Source organism: Typopeltis vanoorti, chromosome 8, assembly GCF_054136105.1.
Source record: "Typopeltis vanoorti isolate ZY-2024b chromosome 8, IOZ_Tvanoo_1.0, whole genome shotgun sequence".
Taxonomy (NCBI): domain Eukaryota; kingdom Metazoa; phylum Arthropoda; class Arachnida; order Uropygi; family Thelyphonidae; genus Typopeltis; species Typopeltis vanoorti.
The window spans coordinates 132,477,293-132,491,923 of NC_143556.1; the positions used below are offsets into that span (position 1 = coordinate 132,477,293).

The 14,631-nt window shown below is 37.1% G+C and overlaps 1 protein-coding gene across 10 annotated transcripts in view; it reads right to left on the reverse strand.

Annotated features, from left to right (window-relative positions):
• LOC150104358 (intermembrane lipid transfer protein VPS13A-like) overlaps nucleotides 1-14,631 on the reverse strand; it is a 2,072,875-nt gene that overhangs the window by 1,298,550 nt on the left and 759,694 nt on the right. For all 10 annotated transcript variants that reach the window (XM_090396324.1, XM_090396319.1, XM_090396320.1 and 7 more), the window contains one exon: nucleotides 9,782-9,922. In XM_090396324.1, the coding sequence (XP_090252450.1) occupies nucleotides 9,782-9,922 (141 nt within the window). The remainder of the gene's footprint in view (nucleotides 1-9,781; nucleotides 9,923-14,631) is intronic.

Here is a 14,631-nt window from a genome sequence, read left to right on the forward strand (position 1 = left end):
TTTTGATTGTAATTGTTCTTTAATAGTTAAAAGCTTGGGAATAATGTTGAACTGTCTACATCTTTTCAAGAAGGTTAGATGGTTTAACATTCTAGCTTTTTTACATTTGAGTTTTTCAAAGTATCGTATCTTATGCTTAGTGTAGTCATCGAGTCTGTTCATCTGTGTTGTATTTGGTCACTTCTTAAATATTGAACTGAAATTTTTATATAGGCTTTATTAGTTGACCAGATATTTGTAAAATATATAAGAATTGTCTACAAGTTTCACCAGCATTACTGTCTGGCTTCTTCAGGACATGTGTAACGGTACATGGAACTAACATTTACTAGTAAAAAAGAAGAATGGAGTAACACAGTCAAATAAATTAAAACGGCGCATGACATCATAAGCATGGGACGTGGTGTATCAGTCATTGTTTATTGAGCACATTATATAGTTTTTAGCGAAATTAAATTCTTTTAAGCTGAGTGAACTTATTAGGCTTTTCCAGATGTCTTTCAGAATCATTCCTTGATTTCTGTTTAGATTTTCTTTAGAGTGGAGTACAACAAATGGCTTCTTTGAAGTTTCTACAGCAAAAATCCTCCTCTCAAGACACTTCTGACTGAATCAATTCACCTAGATCATAGTCTTCTTCTGGGTATTTTTCTGCCATCTTGGCATCAAACACCAGATTTCCTAACCTTTCCTCTCTTTTTTTATTTTTTTATTTTTATTAATCATTGTACTGGTTATGGGCAGTACTACCCTTACATCACATCCCGACTTGATATAGGCCTAAGCCTTTACAAGTGTTTTACCCTATGCCTGTTCTAGTTATCATTGTAGTCATTCTTTGGTGGCAATGCCATGACACCAGTGTGCCCTGTAGGGCCCTCAAGGAAAGAACTTTTATATCCTTCTGTGTAAGCCCAAGCTGTTTTAAGTCCTTATAGCTATCTGTGCTCCATACACCATGTAAAGAGATGGTAGTAAACTTCAGAGTTGCCCCATGCTCCTTCCGTATCTTATTAACTAGATCTTGGTTATTCTTATAATAGTTTACCATATTATTATGGCTATAGGCTAGTGGGCTCTCTGTTCCCACTACCTGGGGATCAACTACCCAAATGTCACCATCTCTTTAATCACTAAGTCTAGCTTATGCAAATCCGCAGAGGTCCTATAATGTCTCCCAAGCGGTCTCCCAACTTTTGTTCTTAAAGCGGTTGCTCAGAATGGAGACTACACTGTCATTCTTCCGCACACGGACCCCAGGTACGGAAGCAACACTGGGCTATATGAGACAATGTCTCACTATAGTGGCAGCCAGCCCTACAATTTGAGTCGTCACTACCCCATCGAGCTGTGCAAGCTCGAGTCCTGATAAGGTCAATATACTTGAACCCAGGGATGAGCTAATCATGCTGAGGAGACAACAGATATGACCCTTTAAAAGGAGCACCATCTACAGAACAGTGCAGCAGAGATATCCATCTCTTGTGTTCTGCAGGTGCTGACTCAATTAAGGAACCTTGATAATGGGACCAACCTTTAGCCTGCCTAAAGTCTTCTTTTATTAATGGACTATAGAAAGCCTCTCTGTAGATAGGGGAAGAAGATAGTTCTAACTTCGCAATTCTGGACTGCTGCAGGTGTGGGATCAGCCATCTAAGTGATGGAAACCTGAGCCCGCCATCCTTCACCCTCGCATGGAAACATGCAGTAGGAGTGTCAAGCAGCAGGCAGAGCCATGAACTCATGGCTGAACGGATAGCCCTGTCCATTCGGGATAGTACCGAGATATATGTCTTACCAAGCACCAACTTGTGGTAAAAGCGAGGTAGGAGATAGTGGGAAAGGAAAAACAGTCTTTGCTGGGGCTTGAGAGAAGCTTTCCTCAAAGAAGTGATCTCAGCTTCTAGAATAGAAGGGACAGAAGACCTTCCCTTTGAGGTGAACATGATACTGAGGTATCTCCACTCTTCCAGGATGGTCAAAGCATGCAATGGCCTCCCATGCAGGGAAAACTCTATAGTCTCGACTTTAAGCTTCTTGTCTCGCCCAGAGGGGACAAGAGCTAAAGAGCAGGACTTCTCTATGTTAATAGAAAGGCCTCGAATAGAGAAAAAGTCAACTGCCCAGTCAAGGAATTCCTGCAAGCCTACCTTAGTAGAAGCTATGAGAATAAGATTGTCCACAAAGGCCACAGCATTAAAGAAAGGAGCATCTAGAGAGTAGCCTATATGGCTAGGAAGAGAGTAAACAAACTCATCTATGATGCAGTTAAAGAAAAGGGGAGATAGAGGATCACCCTGGCGAACACCCCACACTGCAGGAATAAGTCGCACGGGACCTGTAGTGATAGTGATGGAGCTACCCAAGTATAGCTGCATAACAGAGGAAAGAAAGGGTTCTGGATATCCAGTAATAGACAGCATTCGAAGGAGAGCAGGAAGAGAGATGATATCAAAGGCCTTCTGGAAGTCCAGCGATGCCATATATAGAGGCTTAAGGTGGCGGCAGGAATCAGAGAGAAACAGAACAACACCAAAAGACAAATCCAAACTACTTTACTACAAAATAAAATTTATTTTTTCACCATCAACTTTTGCTGGCATTTCACTAAGTCCATGATATCATGATAGCCTCATGAAATGGATGACCAATCCATTTCCTGGTGTTCTGTGAATATGTGAGACCAGCTTTCTCTTTCCTGATCTTTCTCTTTTTTTTTATGAAGTTCAGACTCCTTCCACTTTGACAGATGTGTACATATTATGGCTAGAATACATAATCCTGTTAATGCCAGTATGATTTTGGTGGACTGAGCAGTGGAGGCAGAGTTGTGGAGCAGGTGTGCCCTCTCTCAAAGAGTCTTTGGGCTCCCTGTAGGTGTCTAATAATAATAATGATTTTAAAATGGTACATTGTCTTTTGGAGAATGTAGCAAATTCTATAGGATAAGAATCAATTTAAAAACAGTTCCAATGTTGCTTTTTTTTCCCCAAAAAAAATTGAGATATACATCTAGAAACTCTGCCAATGTAAGGTAAGGAAATGGTAAGTATATTTGACTTCAGTGACTGGACATGTTTGGTTTTTTGGAGAAAAGTAATTTGTTTAATATTTTACTTGAGTATTAACTTTGGAAAGAAAAAAAAAAAGAAAAGAAAACTGTTGGAAGAGAAGATTAAGTTAAATTTTATTTTTATTTTTTTTGTTTAAAAAAATCATCTTTAATGATGCAATAATTTATTTTTAATGGTTGCAATCATCCCTAACTTTTGTTGTGGAATATAAAATTCCAGGAGGGAGAATGAATAGAGTTGCTGAGGCTGTGAATATGAGAAGCAAGCATGCCATGGAATTAGTGGGTTTGGATGGAACGAATGATTTGGTTGAGCATAGGGTGGAGGATGGATATCAGGAGGTTACTGAGAAGAGCAAAAGACAACAGTATGATAGGAAGAATAGTTTGTGTGTTGCCTAGTTATGACAGTGATGATTTTTTTCAGGCAGAGCAAAGATTGTGAATGATGAGTTTGCAAATGCGTGTGATGAGTTTGCAAAATGGAAATGTAACTAGTGATGCAAACAAGGTATAAGAGAAAGAATGAGATAATGAAAATGAGCAAGAAAGTGGACCAGGTGAGACCCAAGTGACTGTAAATGGAGTTGAGAGTAGTGCAAGAGATGAGAATGCAAGAATAAGTGCAAGTTGGACAGGAAGATCTGGGAGATGCGGCATAAGGCGAGTGGATTCTGAAAGTAGTAATGAATGAATATATGGGGATAATCAGCACTGGAATGGAATGGCCTGGAATACATGGGAAGCAATTGAGTTAAGGGAATATATGGGACAAAGGTTAGCAGACAGGAGCAGTTGTGGAGAAGATACACGTGTGCGGGAGAAGCGCGGGATATAGACCAAGAAATGAATTACTATGCTTATTTACGAATGCCAGGATTATCAAAAATAAGGGAGATGAAATTGTTGACCCAACTGAGTCTATTTGTTCAAAAACAGTTAGAATAAGTGAAACATATCTGAATGAGAATGATATAGCCAAGGAATACGGTGGGTTATTTCATGAGAACAAGAAGGACAAAAGAATAGGAGATAGAGTGATGTTAATGATAGCCTGGGAATCGAATCTGTAATATTGAGATACAAGGCGAAAATGGTGGCATATATACTACCAGTATGATGCAAGGTGTGGGTTTATAGATGAGATATTCTGTTGTATATTGCTACAGGTATGGAATGTGGAGGATGGACAAAGAAATGTATAAAGAAACTTGGCTTAGTGAGCAAGAGAAGGGTGATCATTGTGAATGATTTTAATTATGGCAACATTGATTGGAATGGAGATATAGCATAGGGGAATAAGGAGAATGAATTTCTCGGGTTCATAAGGGAAAACAATCTTGGGCAACATGTAATGGAGGGCACACAAGTGTCAAGAATCTTAGATCTGGTTATATCATTGAAGGATATGATTATGAATGGAGTGTCTAATCTTCCTCCTAGTTAGTGCATGTGACCATGAAGTGATCACCAGAGTTGTAGCCAGTCATATGAGAACTTCTATACAGAAGGAAAATATTTTAAACTACAAGGCTGGTAATAAGAAAGGCCAAAGAGAGAACTGAGAGCTATAATGTGGAAAGGAGACAGATGCTGCTAAGGATAGGAAGGACAGGAAGGGAGGAGGAAGAGGTGTGCTGATGAAGATAGCAGGGAAATTAAGTCCACATAAGACATGAAAGAGAAAAACAGTGGCAACGGTTATGGGGAAATGTGGTGTAACGTGGAGGTTGAGAGGAAGACATATTTAGTTGGATGTTGCTATAGACCAGGGGATGTAAACAGTGGTGATGAAGAAAAGAAATGTATAAGAGCTTTGATTAGTGAACAAAGGAAGGGCAATTGTTGTGGGTGATTTTAATTATGGTGGTATACATTGGAATGAAGAGATAGCATTTGGGAATAAAGAAAATGAATTTCTCGAGTTCTTGAGAGATAACTATCGCAGGCAGCACATAAAGGAGGGCACTCAAGGATGAAGAGTTCTAGATTTGATCATTTAATCAGAGGATGTAATTGTGAGTGGGGATTTCACACTTTCCTCCAGTTGGTGAAAATGATCATGAAATGATCACCTATGTTGTGGCTAGTCATATGCAGACTTTTGTGAGGAAAGGACATATATGTAAAATTATAATTCTGGTGATTAATAAAAGTTTATTAATCACCAGAAATCACAAGTTTATTAATTAATAATAAGTAATGGCTGTTTAATAAAAGCCTCTTTGGTTCTATGGGAGTGGCAAGAGGGCAAAATTGTTACACTGCATATAGGTGGTGATAAGGCTGTAGCTTCAAATTATAGGCTGGTCTGTATATCTGGAGCTGTGGTGAAAGTACTGGAGAGATTGGTGAGAGATGGATACAGAAATGAATTGATGACAGCAGTATTCTTTGTGGTTATCAGCATGGGCTTGTTAAGGGGAGATAATATTTCACCAACTTACTTACTTTTTATTATTGTTATTATTACATAACACCTCCAGGGAGTACAAAGACTCATCAAGGGAGGGCAACTACTCTACAACTCTCGGTCTCCACCACTCAATCTACCAACTACAACTATCATCATCATATATCATCATCATATACACCAATGCCATCTACTGCCCATCATCACCACTAGCCATTTGGCTGGAGAGCAGGTGCATTGACCACTCAGCCAATTAGGCAAGCAATAGTACGTGTTATAGTACTTATGTACTATAACAAGGTGATAAATACCGTGGACAGGAAAGATGCATATACAATGGTGTACTTGGATTTTGCAAAAGCTTTTGATAGCCTGCCACATGACGAGCTCTTAAATAAATTGAAACAGATGGGATTGGATAAGAGACTTCTGGGTTGGATCAGTGACTGGCTGTCAGATAGGTATCAGAAAGTTGTATATGGGGTGCGGTACACCAAAAGAGAAAGGTCACTAGTGGTGTGCCGCAGGAGTGAGTTTAGGGGCCATTTTTGTTCAATTTGCATATTAATAAACAAAGGGCTTTATCTATACCAACTGATTCATAGCTCAGTCAGTATAGATGAAGCCCTTTGGTTGGAAAGACCTTGGTCCAATGACAAAACAGTTTGTCACAGTACATGAGACTACAACAACATGGTGTAATAATGGGACTGGTTTGAAAAATTGTAGCAACAACACAAAGACTGAAGTCCTAATTAGGGGACTTTAGTCTTTAAGGACTCTTGAGAGAGAAAACAGGTACTAGTTATGTCTTAAGATGACTGTCTCCCAAATCTTAGGCAAATTTATACAGCCATATTTGTTAAGATTTGGAGTATGTTTCAAGGCTTTTGTTGCTTCTAAGAACAATCACTCTGACTTGTAAAAGCTTCTGTGCAGTACTTTCTCTCCCTGTTTTTTTTTTTTTTTTTTTTTTTTTACATAGAGAGAGCCTAATTAGGACTTTACTCTTTGTGTTGTTGCTAAAAATTTTTCAAACTAATCCCATTATTACACCATGTTGTTTTGGTCTCGTGTAGTGATAAACTGTGTTTTGTGCTCTGAAGATGCTGGTTATAACACCAGTGAAATATCAGAATAAGTCGATAAATAATTATTTACTTATCTTTCTGTGTTCTGATATATTACCATCAAAATTAGTCAACACATATGACACACACATAAGCCTTTCTTCATGTTTGAGAAACCTCAACACCATAAAAGATAGAAGAGGAAGGATTATGCAAAGTAAAATAAAGTGATATTGCAATGAGTTTAACTAGGATATGCAGCTGTTTGTAGATGATGCAAAACTGAGTAGAGCAATGCAGAGTCAAGCGAATGTAATGGCCTTACAAAGGGACTTGAACCAAATTGTATGAATGGGCAGGTAAGTGGACCTATCAGTTCAATGTTGCAAGGTGTAAGGTTTTTATTATTATTATTATTATTATGTCACACTTCCAGGGAGTCCAAAGACTCATCGAGGGAGAGTATGCCAAGAGCATTGAACGATTGATCCCTTCCACCTAGTAACCGCACTCAAACTTGCTTAATAAATTTAGTTTAATCCTTTATCTAAGTGTAAACAAACAAAGTTTGCACCTGAAGTATCTTTAGGACTGAGGTGAGACACCTTTTGGAAACTCGTATAGGTAAATACGACTTCTCCATTGCTTCCACCTTAGTATCACCACCTCTTGGTCTGGCTCCCACTGATGAGACCTCAATAAAGGTCGAAACCAGTCTGGGTAGTGGCTCTTCCCTTAATGCATAGCATTATACATGTCTGCAAGGAGATGTGCTTTGCATTATGGGAGATACTAAGATAAGGAGTGATGAGAGCTTGGTCCACTTTTACCACATGTTGCCTCAGTCCTGAAGATAGTTCAGGCACAAACTTTGTTTGCTTACACTTGGATAAAGGATTAAACTAAATTTATTATAGTAGCAGACGCTCTACCAATCGACCGACCTTTGCCAGCAAAGGTCGGTTGATTGGTTTTGAGATTTGGTAAGCAACGATGGGATGCAAAGTATACACTTGGTGGGGAAACATTAAAGGAAGTACAGGAGATGAGAGATCTTGGAGTGATGGTGGACAAGGACCTGAAATTCTGGGGCCACATTGCACAAGTTGTGAAGACATCACATCGAATAATGGCAATGATGTGGAGGACCCTAACATGCAGAAATAGAGAGTTTATGATGCCATTGTATAAGGACTTGATCAGGCCTCATATGGATTACTGTGCACAGATTTGGTCACTAGATTTTCATGGGGACAGGGATATTTTGGAAAATGGTCCAGAGAAGATTCACAAAAGTGGTCAGAAGTATTTTGAATGTGAAGTACTAGGACAGATTGAGAGAATGTAAGTTGCAGAGCCTTGTTAATAGAAGGAAGAGGTGGGATATGATTGAGACATATAAACTAGTCATGGGTTGTTATCAAATTGACATGGAAGATATTTTTCATAGAATGGGAGGAAACTGTATAAGGAGGGTGTGAGCAGAGCAGTGAAGATATTTTCTTTGCATGGAGAGTGGTGAGTGAGTGAGTGTTGGTGAGTGGAATGCATTGCCTGAGTGTGTTGTGAATATACACACATTGAATCATTTTAAGGCATGCTTGGATGAGCACTGTTTGCAATAGTGTGTACCTCCCACAATGATTAATAATAAGAAGAATAATAACTAGCTTCCATAGTCTTCCATAGTCTCTTTATTAATATATAATAATAATAATAAAGAGCTTCATAGTTTTTCCATGGTCTCTTTATTAATAATAATAAGAAGAATAGTAATACAGAGCTTCCATAGTTTTTCCATAGTCTCTTCATAAGAATGAGAGGCAAATGATCAAGATGGTGACAGGCCTCTAGAATTTCTTAGGAGGACAGATTGACAGACTGAAGGGTTGTGGTTTTCAAATGCTTGTGGATAGGTCATAACGAGAAGGCATACAAAAGAAACATAAATATTAATACAGATTTTATGAGGAAAAGATGCATAAGATATTTTTCAATACATAATTGGATGGGAAAGAACAAGATATTACCACCAGAAGATGCAGAAGAGTGTAATTTCAGACTAGGTTGTCAGAGGCAATTTTGAATAATTTCTAATAGAGGTATAAGTATTTTGTGAATAATAGTTACTGTGGACCTTTTGCAATGAGTCTTTTGACACAATGAGGATCCCTGGATGATTATAATAATTAAAAAAATCTTCAGTTCCTATACAGGGTTTAAATGCATAAGAATTGCATTTTTAATTCAGAATTTAAGATTTTAGGTTTATTTGAATTTTGGATTAATTTAGATTTAATTCTCAAAATGCTAATTTAACTGTAACTTTCAATATAACCTGTCATTCTCAGGGCCATACTTACACTTTTCCCCGAGGTAGGCGGGCCTGAGGTGCTAGAGTGCTCTAGGCCCCTCCCTCATTGTTTTGGGCCCCTAAATTGGCCTTGATTTTTTGTCCCCCCCCCCTAAAAAAATAAAAAATAATAATAAAACAGAGTTTGTGCATGAAATAACTTCATGACTGAGCAACTTATATATAGAGGCTAATGACTTCACATCAACTGCCTTAGTATCTCATAATGCAACACACATATCCTTACAGACATGTAAGCTGTATAATGCTATTGTATAATGTATAACGTATAATGCTATGTATAATGCTATGCATTATGGAAAGGGCCACTAGCAAAACTTTCCACAAGGTATTCCATGTACATGTGTGCAAGTTCCACACTGAGAAAGTGGATGGCAATGTGGATCAAGGATCAAGTTATCATCTATTTTTTTCAATCTTTCCAGTTGTGTGTGTGTGAATACAAAATATAAATAGGAAATAAAAATATTATAAAAACAAAACATAAAGAATGACTGGAATAAGAAACACACTAAACGGATGAAGAGTCTGTTATGTAACTAATTTGATATAATGATGTTATTTAGGGAATCTAGCACATATAAATAAAAAAATTTGCATACTGAAATAAAATTTGTTAACAATTGCATTTGGAATGTCTAATTGCAGTAAGACATTTTAATCCTTATATACTTTTTATTATAAAACAGATCATTCAGTGTGTGTTCATTTTATGTTTAAATTAAGCAAGGATTTCAAGTGAAACATCTCACTACACTTTTATTGCAATAAAACATTTTGATCCTAGTTTAATTTTTTTTTTTTTAATGAAAGGATAGATTATTTCATGAAAAATCAAAAATACAGTTTACCTTATGTTTGCTTATTGCATATTCCAATCCAGTTCTAGTGATGTGAAGTAATGCAGCAAGTTTATCAGAAGCAATTTCTTTCATGTTTTCTAAAGCTATATTATGTATTTTGAAAAAATCTATGATTTCTGATACTGCATGCTGAAAAAAAATATAAGAATGACTTGAAAATTGCAACAAAAACAAAAGTTTAGAAATATCAATTCATATTTTAAATTTTGTTTTTTAACATCTTATTGTAATACAATTCAGAATGAACAAAAATGATTTAAGAAGTTTCACTTTTTTTTTTTAAATTCATACAGTAATGAAATTTTTAGCATATTTTTTTTAAAGTATGCTAATATGATTAAATTAAGTTTAATTTCTCTTAACTTCATTGATCTTAACTAGGATTGTAACTCTAATATAACAACACTCTTGTTAAATTATGAATCAGACCATCACTTTTGCTGTATTAAATCTATCTATATGAATTTGTTCTCTGATAATGTTATAAATAAAATATAGCATTCATGAAGGTTTTTTTCCCACTAGAGGTCAGTCCAGTAGACTAACGGTAGATCAAATTATTTTCACTTTGGCATACTGTTTGAAATGTAATATAGCTTGTCATTGTGTGTGTGTGTGTGTGTGTGTGTGTGTGTGTGTGTGTGTGTGTGTGTGTGTGTGTGTGTGTGTGTGTGTGTGTGTGTGTGTGTGTGTGTGTGCACTCCAGATAATGACCTTAATATGAACATCAGGAAATTAATATATTATTCTTAATCAAAATATCTATATTTTTCAAGACTGGCTGCATCTAATAAAAAGTAAAGTTTAGCCTAATCAGACAACAGTGAAGAAACTTTGGCAGGCCATTCAGTACAGTTCTCAAAAATTGATCCTTGTTTAATTTATAACATCATCTGCCATGATGAGAGTGCAAAAATTCAAGAAAACATTTGTCCCTAAATCCTTATAAAACTTATACTGCTACTACATTATACAAAATGACAGCGCCACATATGAATTTTGCTTTGACAAGTTGGATGAAATCGAGCAGCCAGCCCGATTAGTTATATTAGTGGGGGTTTTAGTGGGTCAGCACCAACCTCCTCTCCACCCATGTAGCTTCAAAATCTAATCTTCAGATGCAATATGCTTACAATTTCCAAACTATTCTAGTCAAATTACTTAGCTTCCAGACACTTTCATTTAATATTATTATCATTCAGAATTACCATGGAGTAACAAGAAGTGGAAAACCTATCTTAGACAACACAAATTCTATCATACCATTTCTTAAATTTTTTCAATGCTCATGCTGTTGTTAAATTACCACACAATGCATCCCAAGATCCAACCACCCTCTATGCAAAAAAATAGCCACCTTTCACCCTAGTACTCATCATTTCCATTCGCAACCTCTAGGGAGTCCTTGGGATCTTGGTTTGAAACCAGGAGAAGCCTTTCAGAAATAATTCCTACATTCCTCTACTAGGTGCTTGAACCATGGAATGAGGTTTCTCTGGGTACTCTAGTTTCCCATGAAAAACAGACAAATCAACCCTTGAACACAGGGAGGGGAGGGTGAAGATAATGACACACAGCACAATTTCTGGAGACTTCAAATGTGCCATTTTTTCCAGCATGATGGATTTTTAAGAAATTCTAAAAGGAACCATCCTTAGGTAGAGGGTGGTTCCGTACTACTTTTAGTGTTATTTAACAGTAAGGTTGAAGTTCCTTAAGTGTCTTGGGAAGGAATGGTTTACACAGGGGCGTGCCAGTAGTGTCCGACGCCTGTGTGCAAAACTTCAGTTGGTGCCCCCCCCTCCAATAAAAAAATCACTTTAAAAACGTTTTTTTAAAGTATTTCCTCCTCTTTGGCACCTTTATTATCCTGCCGTCTGTGTGTGTCACACACATTGCACATATTGCCGGCGTGCCTCTGGGTTTGCAAGAGGTAGCTGTGAATGTCCCAATGGTTTAAAGGAGAGAGAGAGAGATGAGTCTTTTGATATTATGGAGATATCCATATCATAATAATAATATCACACAGCCAATCTCCAATCCATTTCAAAAACCTAAACACTTTGTGCTGAAACTGAAATATTACCTTTCCATGTGGCACCATATCAAATGTTTTTGTAAATTCCTAAAAAAATAAATAACAGTATACAGCTTTCCCTCAATCAACCAATTTTCTTACTTTATTATAAAATGTGAGCAGATTACTGAAACAAGAACACTCCTTAATAAATCCATGCTGACTCTTCAGAGATAACATTACCTTCATCTGTGTAATTTGGATAATTCAAGCTCTCACTAATTTCTCCAAAATCTTAACTTGAGAAAAATTACAAACTAGTCTATAGTTAAACACTTCCATTCTATTATCACCCTTATGTAATGGTGGTATCTTATCCTCCTTCCTACAACTCCTTGAGTGCTTTCCCATAGCCAGACTTTTAGTGAACCACATCTAGCTATCACTTAGCTCTAAGTTGATAGCTAGATGTGGTTCACTAAAACCTTACCATCATTTTTGTTGTGAACATACATCACCATCAATTTGCTTTATATACTCTCAAGGGATCACTGAAGGGAATTCAAATACCTGGGAGAAGATCTCCACATCACATTTCGGGAATGTGGAGAACCGACTGGGGTTCTGATTTAATGTCCAATTCACGTGGTGCACCCCATTGTTAAATATCCTGGACACTGAGCTGTTAAATATCCTGAACAAGTGTGAACAAGGATGGGATGACAATTTGGAACATAGCCAACCAAACTGCACTCTCTATTGACTTAAAACACAAATGCATATGATGGTAAAATATGACAAGATTTTATGCGATCTGGGCAATTTCCCAGGTAAACAAGGTCCTCGCTATTTTCATCAGGGAACAAGTGTGAACAGTGAAAAAGTCAGCTGCTGGAACACGTACCAACTCACCTAGAAGAAGAAGAATAAACTCAACATTTGAAGAATTGGAAAAGCACCACACAGACATAATTTGCATTGTTGAGAAAGAAAAGAAAAACAGGTGAGATCATATTAAATAATACATAAAGTGTTGTATTCAGGCAATAATAATAAAGGAGCAAGAAGTGATAATATTCAACACTACATGAAGATAAACTTCTTAATTGGAAGAAACTAGAGTGATGTGGGCACACTTCCAAATAGGGAAATGGACAATGAAACTGATTTGCACCTATGGCCTGACAGAAGGTTCTCCACTAAGAAAGAAGTGGAAGAATCTTTCGAGTCATCAGAATAGACAGCTAACATAAAGAAAATGGGAGAAAAAAAAGTGGTCCTTGTTGGAGAACTGAACAACACAGTAAAGGTTGGTCGATTGGTAGAGCCTCTGCTACTAATGGCTCGCAAAAAGTTAAGCAAGTTTGAGCGTGGTTAGTAGTTAGAAGGGTTTTTCATTCGATGCTGTTGGCACACTCTCTCTCAATGAGTCTTTGGACTCCCTGGAGGTGTCACATAATAATAAGTATCTGACCAGGCATATAGGAACATTTGGAAAAATTTGGAGAAAAGGCAAAGCTAATAATAACTAAGTATTTTCTGGATTTCTGCTCAGGACATGGACAAGCCATTATTAACACCATGCTCAAACAAAAAGATGTGCACAAGTTCATGTGGAGAGAAGCCACAAGAAATAAGAAAGCTTCAAATGTGACCTTTAATTAGTGGGAAGGAGGATAAAAATGGATATTACATTGAAAAGAACAGTATGTAAGAAAGTTTTAAAAAGAATTAAAGTTGAGAAGCTTTTACAGGAAATTGTAGACTCAACTATACAAACATTATTCATGAAAATATGAAACAAATTGCAAACAACAACAAAACCATGGAGTCTCTAAAGAAGAAACTGATTGATTCAGCTAGGTATGTGGTGAAGTTGTCTACAAGGATAGAAAAATAAGAAACTCATGGTTGACACAAGAAGTTAAAGAAGCAGTCTTGCAAAGAAGAAAGCATACGGACAGTTCTTAGCCAATAAGTCGGTAGGTGCCCTAAAACTAAGAGAGCAAAGCTATGTGTGAACACAACTAAACAAAAGTCATGGGAAGACTTCAGAAAATATCAAGAAGGTGGTGAAATGTTCTAAATGCTATTGAAAAAGCTTAGAAATGGAGGAAAGAGCATTGTAAAAGGAATCAAAGATGATAAATGTGACACGAAAACTGAAAATAAAGATATCATAGATGTCTAGAGTTTGAAAAACTGTTAAACAAAACAAGCAGTGACAGAACCATACTAGAATATTTTCAAGAGGAATGCAGGCTGCACAGTTAGCCTAGTGGCTTTGAGCTTCACAACCATATGCCTGGGGAAGGAGTGTCCTAGGTTCAATTCCCGTTGTCGACGTGAGAAGCTTAAGGATCTTCCTCAGCCATAGCCAAGTTAGCTGGTTTTATGCATGGACAGCAGGATTTTTTCCCCCAGTTTATCTGGGGTTTTTCATCCCGCAAGCAGGCAAACCGGCCTTGTGAACACACGGATCTACAGCCAGAAATACTTAACCCCCATGAGAGGGCTCAACTCACCCCAATAGGGACAGGGGAGAAAAGGGAGGAAACTCCATATGAATAAATAAATAAAATAAAAGAAGAATGCAAATAGGAGGACAACTCAATACTTGAGGTAGAAAAACCCAACAAAAACATGAAATGCAGAATGGCAGCTGGAATAGATGATATCTGATCATAAATCCTAAAGTATCCATCCAGATGACAGGATGGATGGCTCTAATAGTTTCCATTTCTAAAAAAAGGAATAAAGCTCAATGCGAGAATTACAGAGGAGTGTTCCACATTAGATTTATGCAGGCATACTTAAAAAG